The sequence below is a fragment of the Lichenostomus cassidix genome, chromosome 29, assembly GCF_008360975.1.
Source record: "Lichenostomus cassidix isolate B80296 chromosome 29, HeHo_3.0, whole genome shotgun sequence".
Taxonomy (NCBI): Eukaryota; Metazoa; Chordata; class Aves; order Passeriformes; family Meliphagidae; genus Lichenostomus; species Lichenostomus cassidix.
The window spans coordinates 347,701-366,750 of NC_139509.1; the positions used below are offsets into that span (position 1 = coordinate 347,701).

Below are 19,050 nucleotides of genomic sequence, written 5' to 3' on the forward strand. Positions count from 1 at the left end.
ATATCCCTGTCCCTGTGTCCCTCTCTCCCTGTCCCTGTGTCCCCATATCTCTGTCCCTGTGTCCCTCTCTCCCTGTCCCTGTGTCCCCATATCCCTGTCCCTCTCTCCCTGTCCCTGTGTCCCCATATCCCCCTGTCCCTATGTCCCTCTCTCCCTGTCCCTGTGTCCCCATATCTCTGTCCCTGTGTCCCTCTCTCCCTGTCCCTGTGTCCCCATATCTCTGTCCCTGTGTCCCTCTCTCCCCCTGTCCCTGTGTCCCTGTGTCCCTGTGTCCCTCTCTCCCTGTGTCCCTGTGTCCCTCTCTCCCTGTCCCTGTGTCCCCATATCCCTGTCCCTGTGTCCCCATATCCCTGTCCCTGTGTCCCTCTCTCCCTGTCCCTGTGTCCCCATATCCCTGTCCCTGTGTCCCCATATCCCTGTCCCTGTGTCCCTGTGTCCCCATATCTCTCTCCCTGTCCCTGTGTCCCCATATCCCTGTCCCCATATCCCTGTCCCTGTGTCCTTCTCTCCCTGTCCCTGTGTCCCCATATCTCTCTCCCTGTCCCTGTGTCCCCATATCCCTGTCCCTGTGTCCCCATATCCCTGTCCCCGTGTCCCCATATCCCTGTCGCTGTGTCCCTCTCTCCCCGTCCCTGTGTCCCCATATCTCTCTCCCTGTCCCTGTGTCCCCATATCCCTGTCCCCGTGTCCCCATATCCCTGTCGCTGTGTCCCTCTCTCCCTGTCCCTGTGTCCCCATATCCCTCTCCCTGTCCCTGTGTCCCCATATCCCTGTCGCTGTCCCTCCCCGCGTGTTCCCGGCCGGGCCGCCAGAGGGCGCTCGCTATTCCCGCCCCTCCCCTTCCCTCCCCTCCCGTCTCCGCGCGTGCGCACTCGAAAGGAGGCGAGCGCGGGAAATGAGCCGGAGGGGGCGTGGCCTGAACAGGCATGCGCAGTGCGGCGCGCGCTGCCCGGCTCGTGGCGATGGCTGCCGCGGGGACAGGGACAGGGACAGGGACAGGGACCGGGAACGGGACAGGGACAGGGACAGGGACAGGGACAGGGAACGGGACAGGGACAGGGAACGGGACAGGGACAGGGAGAGGGACAGGGACAGGGACAGGGACAGGGAACGGGACAGGGACAGGGACAGGGACAGGGACAGGGACAGGGACAGGGACAGGGACAGGGAGAGGGACAGGGACAGGGACAGGGAACGGGACAGGGACCGGGACAGGGACAGGGAACGGGACAGGGAACGGGACAGGGACAGGGAACGGGACAGGGACAGGGAGAGGGACAGGGACAGGGACAGGGACAGGGACAGGGACAGGGAACGGGACAGGCACCGGCACCGCGCACAAGCGGCCGCGCCCCGAGCCCGCCGCCCGCATCGGCACCCACGACGGCACCTTCCACTGCGACGAGGCGCTGGCGTGCTTCCTGCTGCGGCTCCTGCCCCGCTACCGGGTACCGCGCACCGGCAGCGCTCCGGGACCGTCAGCGGGAGCCGGGTGTTGCTGCGGGTCCCGTTACCGGAGCTCTCGGCCCCACCTGGGGCACTTGAGCCCACCCAGCGGGCTCCACTCTGTCCTCCGTCCCACCGGGGGTCGCCGTTCTGTCCCCCGTCCCATCTCAGGGTCCCCGCTCCCACCCGGGGGTCACCCTTATCTCCCCCACCCGTCCTCAGGGTCCCTCCCCGCTGTCCCCCGTCCCCAGAGGCTGTTCCCTGGTGTCCCGGTGTCGCTGAGCCCGCTGTCCCCCGTCCCCAGAGGCTGTTCCCTGGTGTCCCAGTGTCGCTGAGCCCGCTGTCCCCCGCAGGACGCGGAGATCGTGCGCACGCGGGACCCGCAGCTCCTGGCGCAGTGCGATGTCGTGGTGGACGTGGGGGGCGAGTACGACCCGGGGCGACACCGCTACGACCACCACCAGAGGTGAGCCCAGCCCTCGGGCCGCGGGGGTCCCCGGGGGTCCCCAGAGTGACCGCGCGGCCCCGCAGGTCCTTCAGGGTGTCCATGCAGAGCCTGCGGCCGGACAAGCCCTGGAGCACGAGGCTGAGCAGCGCCGGGCTCGTCTATGGCCACTTCGGCCCCGAGATCCTGGCGGGGCTGCTGGGGCAGCCCGAGGATGCGCCCGAGGTCACCACGCTCTATGACAAGGTGGGTGACAGCGGGGACAGGGGTGACAGGGCTCTGTCACCCTGCCACGGGCACAGCTCTGCCCAGGGCTTGTCCTCGCTGGGGTCAGAGGGGACCAGGCTGTGGCAGCTGCTGGGGACAGTTGGGTTTCCAGCCAGGCTGAGCTCTGCTGTCCCCTCACTGTTCCCTCCTGCTGTCCCCTCACCATCCCCGCTGCCCCCTCACTGTCCCCTGCCTGTCCCCTGTCCCCAGCTGTACGAGAACTTTGTGGAGGAGATCGACGCCATCGACAATGGCATTGCACAGGCGGAAGGAGAGCCTCGCTATGCCCTGACCACCACCCTGAGCGCCCGTGTGAGCCACCTGAACCCCCGCTGGAATGACCCCGACCAGGACACCGAGGTGGGCACAGCCCTGCGGCCCCTCGGGGACACCCCAGGGGGGGACATCCTGCTCAGGGACACTGCTGACCCCCTGTGTGTCCCCAGGCAGGGTTTGGGGGGGTGGGCAGTGAGAGGGACATCCCAGCTGGGGACATCCCGCACGGGGATACTGCTGACCCCTGTGTGTCCCCAGGCGGGGTTCAGGGGGGTTGGGCAGTGAGAGGGACACCCCAGCTGGGGACATCCCGCTCGGGGACACTGCTGACCCCCCGTGTGTCCCCAGGCGGGGTTCCGGAGGGCCATGGAGCTGGTGGGCAGTGAGTTCCTGGAGCGCCTGGACTTCTACCGGCAGGCCTGGCTGCCAGCAAGGACGCTGGTGGAGGAGGCTGTGCGGCGTCGCTTTGAGGTAACACTGGGGGAAAATCTGGATTTTGGGGGAAATTTGGGTGTGGGGAGGGCAGATCTCCTCAGGAGGAACCTTCTGGGGGGCACTTTGCATCCTGGATGCCGTGTAGCACCTGTGTCCCCATGGAAGAGGACAGTGAGGTCCCTGCTGTCCCCTTTGCTATCCCCTCACTGTTCAACCCCTGTTCTCCCTCACTGTCCTCTCTGGGGACAGTGAGGGCTCAGCAGGGACAGTGAGGGGTCAGCAGGAGGGAACACTGAGGGAAGCCCAGAAAGAACCGAGCCTGGGGTGGTTTCAGGAGCCACCCCCATGTCCCCCCTGTGTCCCCCCAGGTGGACGCCAGCGGGCAGGTCCTGGAGCTGTCCCAGGGCGGCTGTCCCTGGAAGGAGCACCTGTTCGACCTGGAGAAGGAGCTGGCACTGCCCAAGCCACTGCTGCTTGTGCTGTTCCCGGACCGGAGTGGGCAGTGGCGTGTCCAGAGTGTCCCCATGGCACCCCACACCTTCCTGAACCGGTGAGACCCCTCCCCTGGCCCTGCCGGTGTCCCTGCAGGCAGCGGTCACTGTGTCCCCGTGGGCAGGGGTCACTCTCATCCCTCTGTGTCCCTGCAGGGCAGGGGTCACTCTCGGTCACTCTCACCCCTCTGTCCCCTCAGGTTCCCCCTGCCCGAGGCCTGGCGGGGTCTCCGGGACGAGGCACTGTCCGAGGTGGCCGGAATCCCCGGCTGTGTCTTCGTCCACGCCAGCGGCTTCATCGGGGGACATCGTACCCGGGAGGGAGCTCTGGCCATGGCGCGGAGGGCGCTGGAGCTCGGGGGTGACGCCCAGGACGGGTGACACCCTCCCCAGCAGGGTGACCCCAAAAGGGACCCCAGAGTGGTGTGAGGTCCTGGGGACACTGCAGGGAGCATTCCGGCTGGGATTGTGGATTCTCCGAGGGATCTGCGGTGCTTTGGGGGTCACAGCCCCTCCCGGGGGCTCAGAGTGACCACTGCCCATGCTGGGCAGCTGCCAGCCTGGTCAGAGACTTTTGGTTCATTTGTTGGGACCTTGTCCCCATTTTTGTCACCTCCCTGTGCTGAGGCACTGCCAGCACCAGTAAAAACCAGTTTGTGCCCAGTGGATTGAGTGAGAGGGGGCTCTGTGTGACACTGAGGGAGCTGAGGGGGTCCGGGGGGCAGTGGGTGACACTGGGGAGGCTCTGTGTGACACTGGGGACATTGCCGTGGCTCAGCTCCAGCCGTGCCACCCTCCCAGCACGCGCACAGCCACCAGTGCCACCCCCTGCTGTCACCACTGCCATCCCGCCTGTCCCCAGCGCTGCGGGGGGGTCACAGAGCGTCACCGACACCGCGGGGGGGTCACGCAGTGTCCCCTCCCCTGTCCCCAGGGCCATGGCGGTGGCTGTGCTGCTGCTGCTGCTGCTGCTGCTGGCACTGCCCCGACCCCCAGCCCGACCACCCCCCGGCAGCTCCCGGTGCCCCGGGGAGGCCCTGCTGGCCCCAGCGCTGCCCGGTGGCCACAACGAGACCCTGCGGGGGACACTGGGGACAGCGCGGGGCCCGGATGTGGCCGCGCTGGTGGCCCTGGGTGGGTGGCTGGGAGCACTGCTGGTCTGGGTGGGACGAGTGGTGAGGAGGAGCCGAGAGGAGACACGGCTGCACCTGGAATACCTGCGGGCACTGCCGGGGGGACAGCAACAGTGACAGCGACAGGAGACACAGCGGCACCTGCAATACCTGCAGCTGCTGCCCAGGCATGGGGACAGCGACAAGGACAGGGACAGGAGCACCTGAAACACCTGCAGGCACTGCCCTGTGACCACCCAGGGACAGCGACAGGAGCACCTGGAACACCTGCGGACACCTGGACAGCACCAGGAACAACAGGCACTGCCGAGGGGGACAGGAGGAGATGCCCAGCAGTGTCCCCAGAGGTGGCACCAGGAGCCAGCCAGGCAGCCCCGAGGAGTGAAGCTCTCAAACCTTCCCAGCAGCTGCGGTGCGTTCAGAGCCCTGGATCCTCCTGGGTCACCCCTGGATCCCCATGGATCCCCCCAGACCATTCCTGGATCCACCCACAATCCCCATGGATTCCCCCTGGGTCACAACTTGATCATCCTGGTCACCCCTGGATCATTCCTGGCTCCCCCCTGGATCCCCCTGCCCACCCTGCACAGCCCCAGAGGGGTTGGGTGCTGCTGGGGAGGATTTTGGGGCTGTGTGGGGTGAGCAGAGCCCCCATGCTCTCCCGTGATCCCAGCCAGGGCAGTGTAATCCCGGGATTTAGGATGTGTAATCCCAGGATTTAAATCCCAGGATTTAATGTGCTGCCCCCCCACACCCCATTAATCCCCTTTATGGGGAAATGTCCATCTGCTCCCCCCTGTTTGGGGTCGGGGGGCTCATGGGGGCAGCAAGAGCACCCTGAGGCCTCCAGGGTTGGGGTTTTGGGGACTCACAGAGCTTTAGGGTTTCAGGGACCCACAGAGAGCATGGAAAGGGAGAAAAAAATCCATCTTTAATGAGAGCAGCAGCAGCACTGGGGACCCCGAGAGGGAATGGAGGCTGAGCTGGGAGGAAGATGAGGCTGAGGGGCCCAGGGCAGGGAGGAAGATGAGGCTGAAGGCCCCTCAGAGCTCGGAGAAGAGCGGCTGCTCCCTGGCGCTGCCCAGCACGGGCGCAGGGCTGCCGCGGGGCTGCTGGGCACTGACGAAGAAGAAGGGGATGTGGGTGATCTTCCCCGAGGACCAGCACTGCGGGAACAGGCAGGATGAGTGTCCAAAGAGCATTGCTGGGAAAATCCTGGGGAAATCCCCTGGGAAACTGGGAAAATCCTTGGGGATTGAGGCTGACCCCTGACCTGGCACTGCTTTGTCACCAAGTGCCACATCCAGGCTTTTCCTGGGGACTCCAAACCTCCCCGCCAGCCCATTCCAATTCAAAACCCCTTTTCCTAAAATCCACCCTAAAGCTCCCCTCATCCAGGCCAGGATCCCAGTGGAATTCTGGGCACACCTGGCATGTCCATCAGTCCCCCAGCCCTGCTGTCCCCAACCTGCAGGAATTGTCCCCAAAGCCAGGACCCAACCTTTGGGATGTTCCCGTGGCTCCCCCGATCCCAAACCCCTTCCCAGTGTCCCTGGGGATCGGGAATGGGGCAGGAATGGGGCAGGAGGGACTCACCACGGTCAGGAGAGCTCCCCGAGGGAAGCAGGGGTGGAAGGAGATGAGCTGGGGCTGAGCACTGCGCTCGCCCCGCACGAATCCGCTGTGGGGTGGGGAAATTTGGGGTTATGGCACAGGAAAAACCAGGGATGGGGGAAACGAACCTAAATCCACCCAAACCCCCCTGCCATGACCCCAAACCTCCCTGCCGTGACCCCAAACCCACCCCAATGACCCCAAACCCCCCTGCAATGATCCCAAACCCACCCCAATGACCCCAAACCCACCCCAATGACCCCAAACCCACCAGGGCAGCAGCTCAAAGACGGGGCTGTTGCGGGTTCGGAACACAGCAATGTCTGCCTGGCTGCCCCCAGACTCGGGGGGTCCTGCAGGGGGACAGAGCAGAAGGCTTTTCCTATTCCCCAGGGTCCCTTTTCCCTGGAATTGCCAGGAAAACCCGGGAATGGGGCAGGACTGACCTCTGAGGATCACCGCCAGCCTCTCCCCGGTGGGGTCCCACACCATGGAGTGCACCTCTCCTCCGATCCTAAAACAAACCCCAAAATCCTTAAACCCCCAAAATCGGGGGCTGAGACCCCCGGGTGTCCCCAGCGCCAAGGGGAGCTGCCAGGAGCAGCAGAGACCCCCCAAGCCCCCCAGACCCACCTCTCCTCCCCATAGAGGGTCTCGAAGGTGGTCTCGGACAGGTCTGCCACAATGGAGGCTGTTTTGGAGCCTCCCACCTGGCCCTGCATGTCCCCTGGAACGAGGGAAAAATCCATAAATCCATAAATCCCACAGGATTTCCCAGGTGATTGTTCATTTTTCCGTTCCTCAGAGCTGCTGGGATGGAGGACAAGGGACAGCAAACAGCAGGACCCCCAAGGTGGCCCCAGACCTGCTGGAGCCTCTCTGGAAACTCATGACCCCAAAGTGGTGACTGAGAGTGAGGAGCGATGTGAGGGATGGAAAATCCTGAATCCCAGAGATTTGACCCCAAACTCACCGCGGTACTCCGAGAAGGACAAGGAGTAGATCACAGACTCGCCCAGCACAGAGAAGAGCAGCCTGCTGCCATCGGGGCTCCAGCAGCCTGTCTGGGAGGGACAGTGCCACCCCACGGTCACCCAGTGCCACCCCAGGGTCACCCAGGGAGGGGACAGCTGCCACGGGAACCCCTGGAGCCAGCTGGGAATGGAGAGTTTGGAATAAAACCCCCAATGTGTCTCTTGGAGGTGACATCTGGAGGCCACGGTGGAACCCTGGGGTCACCCTGGGGTCACTTTGGGGTCCAAGAGGGGCTGGAGGGGTGGGAATGGGGCTGGAAAAGGCTTGGAGAAGCCCTGAGGGAGCTGGAAAAGGACTCAGCCTGGACAAAAGGGGGATCAGGAGAGATTTTTGCACTCCACAAATCCCTGACAGGAGGGGACAGTCAGGTGGGGAACAAGGGACAAGGGGACACAGCCCTGAATTGCACCAGAGGAGGTTCAGGTTGGATATTAGGGGAAATTTCCACACAATTAGGGGAAATTTCCAGCCTAAACGATTCCCTGGGTAGGGAACAGTGGGAATATCCCATCCTACCTGGCAGCGTCCCCGGAGCGTCGGCCAGCGCTCACACGTCCACATCTGAGCCTCCCACACCCTGCAGGAAATGGGATTCAGGGAGCAGAATTCCCAGGAATTTGCCCCAATGCTGCTGCTCTGGAATCCATGGTGTCCCAGCCCACCACCCACTCATGCCCCACTCTGTCCCCACAACAGGAATGGTGAGGATATTGGGGATCCAGAGCTGAATTTTTGGGATCAAAACTGAGGATGAGGAGGATGAGGAGGAGGATGAGGATGAAGATGATGAGGATCTCACCGAAACACAGCAGAAGGGGTGGCTGCCAGCACCTTGCTGCCATCAGGGGACCAGGCCAGGCAGGTGACACCACCACCCCCAAACCACTGCAGCTGGACGCAGCTCTCGGTGGACACGTCCCACACCTGGAGCAGGGGACAAGGAGGAGGGTGGTGACACCAGCATGGGGACACTGGTGGGATCAGGGAGTGAGGAGTGCAGGTCCAGGTGAAATCCCAGTGGGAACAGGACCCATGTCCAGCCTGAGTGTCCCTGGGTGTCCCCAGAGGTTCCTCACCAGCATGGCTGTGTCCACTGGTGAGGCTGAGAGCAGCCGCTCGCCGCTGGGCGCCCAGGCCAGGCTGGTGACAGGGCTGTGCCCAGGGTAGGACAACACCTGGGCACAGCCCGACGAGGGTCTGCAGGAGAGCAGGGAGAAAACAACAGGAAGGGCTGGGATTTGCCAGCAGCATGGGTGGCATTGTCCCCAAAGCCAACCCCAACAGGTGACAGCAGCCAGGAGGGGAAGGGGGGGCTGTCACCTGGTGGAGAGGGAGGTGGTGACAGTGGGGTGGGGACTGTCACCTGGTGGAGAGGGAGGTGGTGACAATGGGGTGGGGACTGTCACCTGGTGGAGAGGGAGGTGGGGTCCAGGTGCCACACGAGGACGCAGCTCTGGCAGGCCACAGCCAGGATGGAGGCACAGAGAGGTTTCCAGGCCATGGCAGCCACGTTCCTCTGCAGGCGATGCTTCAGCGAGGGCACGGTGGCACTGCCGGGGAGGGCACAGGTGACACAGGTGACACATGGGGGAAGGGTGGGGGTGACAGCCCTCGTGCAGCCAGTGTCCCCTGCCAGCTCTGCCCCTGCCTCCCGGGGAGGGGACAGGAATTCCCGGCCAGGTGACACCAGAGCACACCTGGTGTGGCCGAGCCGAGCTGTCCCCAGCACGGAGAGGGCCTGGGCTGGCCGGGAATGCCAGCTTGGGGACACCAGGAGCAGCCGGCAGAGTCTTCTCCTGAGCAGGGATTGGCATTCCCCGGGGGAGCAGGGGGACCTGGGGGAGAGGGGACACTCAGGCTGTGTCCCCCCAGCTGTGTCACCAACCCTGGGGCTGGGGAACCCTCGGGATGTCCCTGGAGTTACAGAGCAAGGAGGGAAAGGAAAGGCAAAGCTCTTCGGGCTCGGGGGAGAGCAGGGAAGGAGCAGGGAGGGCTGGGTGTGAGCCCAGGTGTGCCCAGGTGAGGCCCAGTGTCCCCAGGTGACCCCAGGTGTCCCCAGGTGGCCGCAGGCAGCAGGAGCAGGGCGCTGCCCACCCCGGGCTGCCCAAACCCAACAGGAATCCCCACCTGCTGGAGTTGTAGACGCGGATGGAATCGTCCAGAAGAGCCACAGCGAATTTGTTGGTGTGAGGGTGCCAGGCGAAGGCCCGGACAGGACAGCCAGCCCTGGAGGGGGGACAGGGCAGGGTGAGACCCCCCAGCACCCCCTGGGCTGGCAAAGACCCTTCTCAGAGTCCCCAGGGAAGTAAAGCTTCCTTTTAGCTGCTCAACCAGGCTGTTTTCTGTGGGAAATGCCCTGTTCCTGGGGATTATTCACAGGGCTCTGCTGAGGGGATGGTAATCATGGTCTGGGGCTGGAATTGGAAGGAATTTTCCAGGATCTGATCTCCTTTAACCCTGATCTCCCTCTGACAGGGCACACAAATCGGGGCACCCAGAGCCAGAGGGGAAATATTTCCCTTTCATGGCCAAGCCCACCCCAACGGGGTCATCCTGTCCTTGTACCCCCACCCCTCACCCAGCTCCAGGGGACCCCAGACCCCCAGCACGGTGGGTTTGGGACACCCAGCACTCACCAGTCCACGGCCTGGGAGAAGGCTGCGATCATGTCCTCACTGGTCAGCTGCAGGGGACAGGAGAACAGTGACCCTTCATGTCCACCCCTTTTTCCCTCTCCCCCACCCGAATGTGGACCCCTCTTGGAGCTTTCTGCTGCCCAAATACCCTCCCAGTGTCCATTTTCCTCTGGCGGAGGAAGAAGCAGCGTTTGGAGCTGGGATCACCAGAAGGAGAATTTTGGGGGCTTTTCAGCGGGGAAGGGACCACCCCCCACCCCAAACCGCTGCTCCCCTCGCCCCAGGAGCAGCGCCCAGGCTGGAAGGACTCACAGAGAGGTGTGGGAACAGCGAGCCGTGCAGCGAGGACAGCCAGCGGCACACGGCCAGCGCGTGGCTTGAGCCCGTCCGCAGCCACCGCAGCCCTGGGGGGACACAGGACCCTCAGCTGGCCTGCCAGCACCGCAGGGGACACAGCAGGGACAGCAGGACACAGCCAGGGGATGTGCAGGCAGCCCAGACTCACCCTCCTCCTCGGCGCCGGCGAGCTCCCTGAGCAGCCCGCAGAGCCCGGCGTCGCGCCTGCGGTGAGAGCGAGGTCACCCCTGGTGTCCCCCCGGTTTTGGGGACAGATGCGGCGGTCTGGGGACACCGCGGGACTCACCAGGCGCTGAGGCAGCGCTTCCAGAGGGACTCGCGGTGGTGGATGAAGGGCGGGCGGGCGCTGGGCTCCAGGCGGCCGTGAGCCTTGAGGGGCTCCTTGGGCAGGCTGAGCACGGGCAGATCGGGCACCTGCGGCAGCACGGCACCCTGAGCCCACCTGAGAGCACCTGAGCCCACCTGAGACCACCCTGAGACCATCCTGAGACCACCTGAGAGCACCTGAGCCCACCTGAGACCACCCTGAGACCATTCTGAGACCACCCTGAGCCCACCTGAGAGCACCTGAGCCCACCTGAGACCACCCTGAGACCATCCTGAGAGCACGTGAGCCCACCTGAGAGCACCTAAGACCATCCTGAGACCACCCTGACCCGGCGGGGCACAGGGAGTTCCCCTAGGGCACAGGGCGAACAGCGATGGGAGGAAAGAAGTGGCACAAGGAGGGGAGAAGGAGTGAAGGAAGATCTTGGAAGAGGACAGAGCCCAGCAGAGGGGACAGAGCTGCAGCCACTGAGGGGGACAAATGTGGCAGCCCCAGGCTGCAGGGGGCCGGCACGGCTCGGGGGGCAAGGGGCGCTCGGCTGGCGCTGGGAGCAAAGGGGAATCGCCCGGGCTGGGGGTCTCACCCGGCTCTGGGGAGGGGAAGGTCTCACCTGGCTCCGGGGAGGGGAAAGAAGGGAAGGAAGGAGGCCCTTGCCAGCCCCTGGTCTCACCTGGCTCTGGAAGGCCAGCGGCAGCTGCTCGCTGAGGCGGCCGCAGACCAGGGCGTTGTTGAGCTCGTACAGGGTGACATCCCCAGACGGCGGCGGCGGCGGGAACAGCCCCAGGGAGCACATGGCGGCGCCGGGCCTGAGGGCGAGCCCGGGGTGGGGGGCAACAGCTGCAGCCTCCGGTGCGCTCGGTGCGTGGCGGCTGCAGCCCGGCGATCCCTCCGCTGGCCCCGCCGCCCCTCCGCTGGCCCCGCCGCCCCTCACCCGCCCGCAGCCCCCGCTGCCCCCCGGTTTCCCCGCGGCGCCCCCCGGCTCCCCCTCACGCCCTCCCCGCCCTCAGCGCCCCGCGCCGCCATCTTTGTCGCGCTCACCCCTTCCCGCTCCCGCTGCGCGCCAATCGCCGCCGCGCGCCGCCCTCGCGGCCGCCGGTCCGCGTGAATACAATTAAAGGGGCGACGGCCAGGGATGGCAGAGCGCGGGACCCTCACGGAGGTTCGACGCCTCTCTCCACGATTTTCCGCCGCGGAGGCCGCGTGATTCCCTTTTTTCCCCGCTCAGACTCATCTCTCCGGTAAGTCAGCAACTCTCCGGTTGTAACGGGGGCTGAATAAAGTGTGTCCTACTGTCTGCATCGGTTGCCCCTTTAAGAGAGGTGGAGCCCTAGCCTGGAGGGGCGGGGCGGCGGCGCGTGCGGCTCGGCGGGGCGAGCGGGGCTGCGCTGGGAGCGGGACGGGACGGGATGGGGACGGGATGGGGACGGGACGGGACAGGGACAGGGACAGGGACAGGACAGGAACACCCCGGGACAGGGACAGGGACAGGGACAGGACAGGGACACGTCCGGGACAGGGACAGGGACACCCCCGGGACAGGGACAGGGACACCCCCGGGACACCCCCGCGTCCTGCGGGCACCCCTCGTTCCCGCACCCCCGTGTCCTGCGGGTCCCTCCTGTCCCGCACCCCTCGCGGGCTCCCGGGGCATCCCGCGCTCCCGCGGTGTCCCCAGTGCCACCTCCCCGGTGTCCCCTGTCGCGTGTCCTTCTCGCCCTGTCCCCCGGGTGCCGCGCCCGCCCTGTGCCCCCCCTTGGCTCGCTCCCAGCCCCTCTCCCGGGGCTCCCGTTTTTTTCTGTTTATCTCCGTGTTTTCCTTAGCGGCCGCAAGAGTTATTTTAATTTTCTCAGGATATTAAATAAAGGCGGCGGGGGGAGCTGCGGCGGGGGGCCCCACATTCCTCGCCCGTTACGGAGCGAGCGGGGTTCGATAGGAGACGACGATTTGGGATGGCGCCGACATCAGAGCCACCGCAGGGCTGGCGTGGCCTCGTGGCGTCCCTCGGACCCCCCCAAACCGGCCCTGGGACGGGAAAACAGCCGCCGGTGGCGGAGGGGGGGTCCCCGCTGGGGTTCGGGGGGGTCGCCGGGCTCTGTGGTTTGGGAGGCTCCGGGCGGTCGAGCCCTCGGTGGCCGCCGGGCCGGGGTTTGGCTCGGGGACGTGGCTCGTTGCCCTGCTTGGCACTGGCCCACCCACGGCGAGCGGCGGCAGCGCTGGCGTTTTGGGGGGGAAAACCCCCGAAATGGGCAAGTTGGTGCCGGGGGGGTGCGGCTGGCTTGGGGGGCGACAAGGAGAGGTGGCACTGCCACTCTGAATGCCCCCAGGAGCCACCCCGGGGACAGCTCTGTCGCACTCTGCGGTGGCACTGAGCTCCGGCCGCTCCACTGATGCCTCTGTGCCTCAGTTTCCCCACCCTGTGCGCGGGGACAGCGTGTCCCCCCTTTCCCTGGGGACACCTGGGTCCTGGCCAGCTCGTGGCCGCCGTGGCTCGCCCGGGGCTGGCACAGGAGCTGCTGCCATCCCTGTCCCTGTCCCCCGCGGGTGCCAGCAGCTCCCCCCGCGCTTCGTGCTGGCACTCAGCGCGTTTCCGCCTCCTTTTGCCTTTTTCCGTGGCTTTTTGGGTTTTTTTTTCAGGAAAAGCCCCAAACCAGGGCTGAGCGCATCAAAGGGCTGGCGAGAGCCCAGGGCACGGGGAGGGGGAGCTCGGGGGGAGGGCAGCGGGGTCCCCGCCAGCCCACAGCGCCCAAAATTGGGGTGTCCTCGGGGACACGTGGCCCTGCCATGTGCCCGCTGCTGCCACGTGGGCCCTGCGATGTGGCCGGGGGGAAACTGAGGCACGGGGCTGGGCACACGCCTGTCCCTGTGTGTGGGATGTCCCTGGGTGTTGGGGACACGCGTGTGCGGGGTGAGGCTGGCGGGTGACAAGTCTGATCAGAACCCCCAAAGCAGCCTGGGGGGTCCCTGAGGTTGGGGACATGAGGAGGGACATGGGGACAGAGGGATTTGGGACCACAGGGACGTGGGGACAGAGTCCTGGGGACAGAGGGCCATGGGGACAGGATGACGTGGGACTGTGGGGACTGCAGGACGTGGCGCTACAGGGTCCTGGGGACATAGGGCTGGGGTCCTGGGGAAGGGGAGAGGGACAGGGGACCACGGGGACACAGGGACAAGGGACCATGGGGATGCAGGACAAGGGACCATGGGGATGCAGGACAAGGGGACAGCCCAGCTTGTCCCCAACCCCACTCATCTCCTGCCACCCCCAGAGCACGGGGACACAGCGACCCCGAGCAGGGCCACGTCCCTTCCGTGCCTCAGTTTCCCCCGGAGCCCCGCAGGGAGGAGGACGCTGAGCCATCCCCGTGATGAAGCCGCCCGGCCTCAGCCGCTGAAGTGGGGCTCAGCTCCACTCTCAATCCTTTTATTGCTTTTTTTTCGGGGGGCAGGAGGGGCAGGCAGCTCATTAGACGGGGGGGACATTACATTAGCACTGACGAACCAGGCCGGGGGAGGGGGCAAACCCTGTCCCTGAGTGCGGGGGGGTGAGGCGAGGGTCGGGGGGCAAGAAGGTTTGGGGGAGGGAGGAGAGGAAGATAGAAAAAGGGGGGGAGGGTCTCACCTTGCCACCCCCCAGTGAGCCCCAGAGCGCTCGGAGAGCCCCCCCATAATTTAAGACATAAATTATAATGGCTAACGAGGAGCTGGGGAATTGGGGGAGGGGGGATTTGGGGGGCATCACCCCGTAATAAATATCCCCAGCGGCGCGGCGGAGGAGGAAGAGGATGATGATGACGATGATGATGAAGATGAAGATGAAGACGATGACGAAAGGCTCAAATCTCCAACAAACTCCCTGCCTCGGGACTGCCGCCGTCCTTGCCGGGCGAGGCGGGCGGCGGCCGGGGGGAGGCTGGGGGCTGCTCGGCGCCGGGGGGCGGCTTGGGGGGCTCGGCGTGGGTCTTCTGGTGCTTGCTGAGGTGGTCGCTGCGGGTGAAGCGCTTGCTGCACAGCAGGCAGGTGAACTTCTTCTCCCGCGTGTGGGTCCGGACGTGGCGCTCGAGCTCGTCGGAGCGGGTGAAGCGCTTCCCGCAGAAGAGCCAGTTGCACACGAAGGGCCGCTCGCCCGTGTGCCAGCGCAGGTGCGCCTTCAGGTGCGAGGCTTTGCCGTACACCTTGCCGCAGCCCGGGATGTGGCAGCTGTGCACGGGCTTCCTCCGCGACCCGCCCGGGCCGCCCAGCCGCTCCAGCTCCTGGCAGTTGGGACAATCGCACGCCGGGCGTCCCCCCAAGGAGCCGCCGCGGGGACCTTTGGGGGTGTCGCCCGCGCTGGGCTTGGGGGCGGGGGGCGCGGCGGGGGTGTTGGTGTAAGGCGGGGGGTTCAGAGCGCCGAAGTCGGAGCCGTAGGTGGGCAGAGGGGGGCTGAGGGTGGGCTGGCCCTGCAGCGAGCCCTGCAGCCCCTCGGCGCCCGCCGGGCCCCCCAGCCAGCCGCCGTTGGGGTGCACATCCCACCAGGACGGCGCGGCGGGCCCCGAGCCCCCCGGCAGCCCCCCGCCGATGCCGCCCTTGTACCACGAGCCGTAGGGGTGCGGCATCTCCAGCGAGGGGTAAACCCCCGGCAGGCACTCGCCCGCGGGGTGCCCTTTGGTCGCCACCACCACCGGGGCCCCCAGCACCTCCTGGGCGCCCGAGGGGGCTGGGAAGGGGTGGCCGAAGGGGCCGTAGTCGGGGCCGTAGGGGCCGGGGGACGCCTGGGGGCTGGCGGACGGCGACAGCAGCCCCGGGGCGCTGGGGAAGGCGGCGGCGTACGAGTCACCCATGGCTGTGGCGGCGGGGACACCCCGAGGTGCGGGGGGCGGCGGTGACACCCCGAGGCTTCGAGGGCGATGTCAGCGGGGGCTCGCGGCCATGGCACTCGGCAGCCTGCGGAAAAAGGGGAGGGGGCGTGAGGGAACTGGGGGAATCACGGGGTGACCAATCCTGGGGGACACCCGGTGCCAGGGGACACCCAGCACTGTGGGCACCCAGCAGCCCCTCGGTGTCACCCCCACCCTCACAGTGTCACCCCCAGCCCCTCGGTGTCACCCCCCAGCCCCACAGTGTCACCCACCACCCCCGCCGCTCCCCATCCCCCTTGCCTCAGTTTCCCCCGGAGCTGAGCCCACCCCGTCTCCCCCAGCCCACATCCCCCGCCAGGGGCTTCTCCGGGGCTGCTGTGGGGTTGTGCTGCTGGCAGAGCCTCCCCCCGCCCCCAATCTCGGCTCCTTCTGCCTTTATGGCCTTTTAATCGAATTATGCTGTGGCCTCCCCCTCCCCGGGCGACTTCCTCTGCTTTATACCCGTCATGGCTTTCAGCTGCGCGGGCTGGCCCGGGGTGTCCCTCGCTGTCCCTCACTCCATCACCCTTTTTACTCCTTTCTTTTCCTTTTTTTTTTTTTTTAATTCATCCCTTCACCCACTTTGTGGCATTTCCAGCCTGGGGGGGTTTTATAGTTTTTTTTAGGGTGTCACGAGCTGTTCCTCACCCCCATCACCCTTTTTATTCCTTTATTTATTCATTTTTTAATCCATCCCTTCACCCACTTTGTAGCATTTCCACTTTGGAGTCTTTTCTTGGTGTTTTTTTTTTAGGGTGTCCCCCACCAACCCCCCTTTCTTTTTCCTTTTTTTTCCTCTTTCCCCGCGGTTTCTGCGCCTATTTTTACGCCGGCCCCGGCCGCGGCCGCAAGCGCGCTCCCGGTTTTCCAAGGATAACAAGGGCCAGGCCTGTGCCCCGGGAACGCTGCCCTGCCGCGAGAGCCGAGGTAATTAAAACCAGGGCGAGCGGCAAACGGAGGCGCACGCTTAAAATAGTGTCAAACTGCCATAAATCAGCTCCGCTTGCGCCGGGAAATTAAGGAGCAGGGAAGGAGCCCCGGGAGCCGCGGGCTGAGCACGGCGTGAGCTCGCTGCACCAGTGGCTGCTGCTGGGGCAGCGACCCTGTCCCCTCCCGTGTCCCCTCCCGTGTCCCCTCCCGTGTCCCCTGCCGGCCTGGGGGTCGCAAATTCCCGGTGCTGAATTCCTGGTCTTTTGTCCCCAATTGCCAGTGTCCACTTTTAGTCCCCAATTCCAGTTTCCCAGTTCCAGTTCCCCAATTCCTGTCCCCAGTCCCTGACCACCAGTGTCCAGCTCTTGGTCCCAAATTCCTGTCCCCAGTCCCTGATCCCCCAAGTCCGTGTTTTCTTGGCCCCAAAATTCTGCCCTCGTCCCCAAACCCTACTCCCAGTCCCTGATCCCAAGTGTCCCCACAGCCCTTGCCTCAGTTTCCCCCACCCTGGCAGTGCCACCCTGAGGCTGAGGCCACCCTGTCACCTGGGCCTGTGGTGCTGTCCCCAAGCAGAGGGACAGTTTGGGGTGACGGTGGCACTCGGCCCTGTCCCCCTGTCCCTGTTCCCTCCCTGGGGATGGCAGGGGACACCCGCGGGGGATGCTCAGGCCCCGCACAGCTCCCTGTCCTTCGGGGACTCCCATATCCCGGGGGTCTCCCCATCCTGGAGTGAGCACTCACCCCGAGGGTCCCAAATCCCGCGGTCCCTGTCCCGGGGTGATCCCCATCCCAAAGTGTCCTTGTCCCGGGGCAGTGTCCCTCATCCCAAAGTGTCCCTGTCCCGGGGTAGAACTCCATCCCAAAGTGTCCCGGCCCCGGAGCAATGTCCCTCATCCCACAAGGTCCCTGTCCCGGGGCAATGTCCCCCATCCCGAAGGATCCCTGTCCCGGGGCAAAGTTCCTCATCTCAAAGTGTCCCTGTCCCGGGGCAGTGTCCCCCATCCTGAAGGATCCCTGTCCCGGAGCAATGTCCCTCATCCCGAAGGATCCCTGACCCGGGGCAATGTCCCCCATCCCGAAGGATCCCTGTCCCGGGGCAGTGTCCCCCATCCCGAAGGATCCCGGTCCCGGGGGTCCTTACCGCGCTCCGGGGTCCGGGGATGCCGGGGGTGGCTCCCGGCCGCGGGGATGCCGCTGTCGCGCTGTCGCGGCGCTGTCGCGGCGGTGTCGCGGCGGTGTCCCGGGATGCCGCTGTCCCGGGATGCCGCTGTCCCGGGATGCCGGGGCTCGGCGCGGAGGGAGGGACGGAGGCACGGCGAGGGAGGAGGGAGCACCGCGGCCGCCGCCCGCCCCGCTGTGCCGCTGCGGCGGGCTGGGCCGGGCCGGGACCGGCGCCGGGAGCGGGAGGGAGCCCAGCCCCGAACCGCCCCCGCCGGGGGGGCTGGGGCACCGCGGGGAGGGGGCAGGGGAAGGGGAAAAGGAAACGAGGAAAAGGAAAAGAGAGGGGGAAGAAAGGGAAGGGCGGGGAGGAGAAGGGAAAGGGGGAAAAGAAAAAGCGCAAGGAATTAAAAGAGGGGAAAGATAAGGAGAAAAGGAGGGAAAGAGAAGAGACGAGGAAGAAAGGAAAAGAGGAAAGGGAGGGGAAGGGGAAAAGGAAATGAAAAAGGGAAGGTGAGAGTAAAAAATACGTGAGGAAATGGAAGAAAAATGAAAGAGAAATTAAAGAAGGGAAGAAAGGAGAAGTTGTGAAGGGAGGAAAGAAGTTGTGAAGGGAGGAAGATGAGGAGGCTGAGAGGAAGGAGCAGGGATGGGGGACAGGGACAGTGTGGGGACAAGCAAAGGAAAGGAGTGGGGAGGGAAGGAAGGGAAAGGAGCGGAAAGGTAAAGAGAAGAGAGAGGAAATAAGGGGAGAAGAGGAAATAAGGGGAGGAAAAGGGGGAGGGAGGGGGGAAGAAGGGGCTGGGAAGAATAAATGGATGAATGGGAAAAGTGCTGGAAAGGAGGGAGGAAAAAGCAAAAGAAGGAAGAGATGGATTAGGAGGGGAAAGGGGAGAGCTGAGGCGCACGGGGCTCGTGACCCCAAAAGGTGCCAGGAGGGAGCAGGGATGGGATGAGGGGCTGGGATGGGATGGACGAGGGTTGGGGACCAAGCAAGGATGGGGACAAAGGATTGACCTGGAGGTATTCAAAGGGATGGGAATGGAGCAGAGATGGGGACAAAACTGGACCCGAGGTGGGGATGAGTGGACAAGGGATGGGATGGGGACTGGAGGGGACAAGGGATGGGAGGGACCTGGGTTGGAGCTGGAGGAACCAGAATGGGGCCAGAGGTGCTGGGATGAGGACAGGAGTCAGGGATGGGGACAGGAGCTGGCGATGGAGTGGAGATGGAGCTGGAGGGATCGGGAATGGGGTCAGGGAGTGGGGACAGAGCTGGGACAAGGGACACACTCAGAGAAGCTGGGCTGGGGACAGCGACACGAGTGGCCCTGGAGATGGGACTGAGGACACCACCCGTGCCTCAGTTTACCCCATGGAGGGATTGTTCCAGCCACTCTTTTTTCCCCTTTTTTTTTTTAATTTTTTTTTTATTTTTCCGCTGCCCCGCTCTTCCCATTCTCCCCTCGCTTTCCCCTTCGCCGTTTCCCGCCGGGGCCGCTCGGCAGCCAGCGGGGCTCTTTCCCAGCCCTGACTCAGGGCTTTCCGCTCCGCACCGCCGGCGCCGCCGAAGGCCACAACCGCAGCCCCCCCTCGCCGGGCTTCCACTGCCCGCAAACTGG

The 19,050-nt window shown here is 65.1% G+C and overlaps 3 protein-coding genes and 1 long non-coding RNA gene across 7 annotated transcripts; 2 read left to right on the forward strand and 2 right to left on the reverse strand.

Annotated features, from left to right (window-relative positions):
* Positions 1–827: 827 nt before the first annotated feature.
* On the forward strand, positions 828–4,026 carry MYG1 (MYG1 exonuclease). The gene is made up of 8 exons (XM_085041328.1): positions 828–1,017; positions 1,327–1,448; positions 1,800–1,912; positions 1,978–2,137; positions 2,369–2,518; positions 2,783–2,905; positions 3,238–3,419; positions 3,561–4,026. Exons 1-8 carry the CDS (start codon positions 927–929, stop codon positions 3,739–3,741), a joined length of 1,122 nt encoding a protein of 373 aa, XP_084897454.1. The 5' UTR covers positions 828–926; the 3' UTR covers positions 3,742–4,026.
* Positions 4,027–4,113: 87 nt separating this feature from the next.
* Positions 4,114–7,308, forward strand: LOC146425757 (uncharacterized). The gene is made up of 2 exons (XR_014846385.1): positions 4,114–4,905; positions 6,913–7,308. It is a non-coding gene; the product is annotated as an uncharacterized LOC146425757 (long non-coding RNA).
* Positions 5,408–11,744, reverse strand: AAAS (aladin WD repeat nucleoporin). 4 transcript variants are annotated; one of them, XM_085041279.1, is made up of 17 exons: positions 11,502–11,744; positions 11,134–11,269; positions 10,422–10,549; positions 10,284–10,339; positions 10,091–10,182; positions 9,779–9,825; positions 9,270–9,368; positions 8,549–8,692; positions 8,219–8,339; positions 7,942–8,066; positions 7,659–7,719; positions 7,081–7,171; positions 6,741–6,834; positions 6,554–6,621; positions 6,379–6,460; positions 6,090–6,174; positions 5,408–5,659 (listed from the first exon to the last, which is right to left on the reverse strand). In XM_085041279.1, the coding sequence occupies exons 2-17, from the start codon at positions 11,254–11,256 to the stop codon at positions 5,537–5,539; spliced, it is 1,539 nt and encodes a 512-aa protein (XP_084897405.1). In that variant the 5' UTR covers positions 11,257–11,269; positions 11,502–11,744; the 3' UTR covers positions 5,408–5,536. The 4 variants fall into 4 exon arrangements, with proteins under 4 accessions (XP_084897405.1, XP_084897404.1, XP_084897407.1 ...); XM_085041281.1 differs by lacking the exon at positions 11,502–11,744 and adding an exon at positions 8,840–8,977 and having other exon boundaries at positions 5,462–5,659; positions 11,134–11,398; XM_085041278.1 differs by lacking the exon at positions 11,502–11,744 and having other exon boundaries at positions 11,134–11,396.
* A 2,084-nt stretch (positions 11,745–13,828) lies between these two features.
* On the reverse strand, positions 13,829–17,526 carry SP7 (Sp7 transcription factor). Its single transcript, XM_085041312.1, has 2 exons — positions 17,412–17,526; positions 13,829–15,386 (listed from the first exon to the last, which is right to left on the reverse strand). The coding sequence occupies exon 2, from the start codon at positions 15,281–15,283 to the stop codon at positions 14,300–14,302; it is 984 nt and encodes a 327-aa protein (XP_084897438.1). The 5' UTR covers positions 15,284–15,386; positions 17,412–17,526; the 3' UTR covers positions 13,829–14,299.
* Between the last annotated feature and the right edge of the window lie 1,524 nt (positions 17,527–19,050).

Coding starts and splice junctions, on each gene's coding strand:
- MYG1 (XM_085041328.1), top strand. CDS start 927: ATGCGCAGTGCGGCGCGCGCTGCCCGGCTCGTGGCGATGGCTGCCGCG. Junction 1,449..1,799: donor GGCTCCTGCCCCGCTACCGG/GTACCGCGCACC, acceptor TGTCCCCCGCAG/GACGCGGAGATCGTGCGCAC. Junction 2,519..2,782: donor ACCCCGACCAGGACACCGAG/GTGGGCACAGCC, acceptor GTGTGTCCCCAG/GCGGGGTTCCGGAGGGCCAT.
- AAAS (XM_085041281.1), bottom strand. CDS start 11,256: ATGTGCTCCCTGGGGCTGTTCCCGCCGCCGCCGCCGTCTGGGGATGTC. Junction 10,340..10,421: donor AAGCGCTGCCTCAGCGCCTG/GTGAGTCCCGCG, acceptor CTCTCACCGCAG/GCGCGACGCCGGGCTCTGCG. Junction 6,835..7,080: donor GTCCTTCTCGGAGTACCGCG/GTGAGTTTGGGG, acceptor CCCTCGTTCCAG/GGGACATGCAGGGCCAGGTG.
- SP7 (XM_085041312.1), bottom strand. CDS start 15,283: ATGGGTGACTCGTACGCCGCCGCCTTCCCCAGCGCCCCGGGGCTGCTG.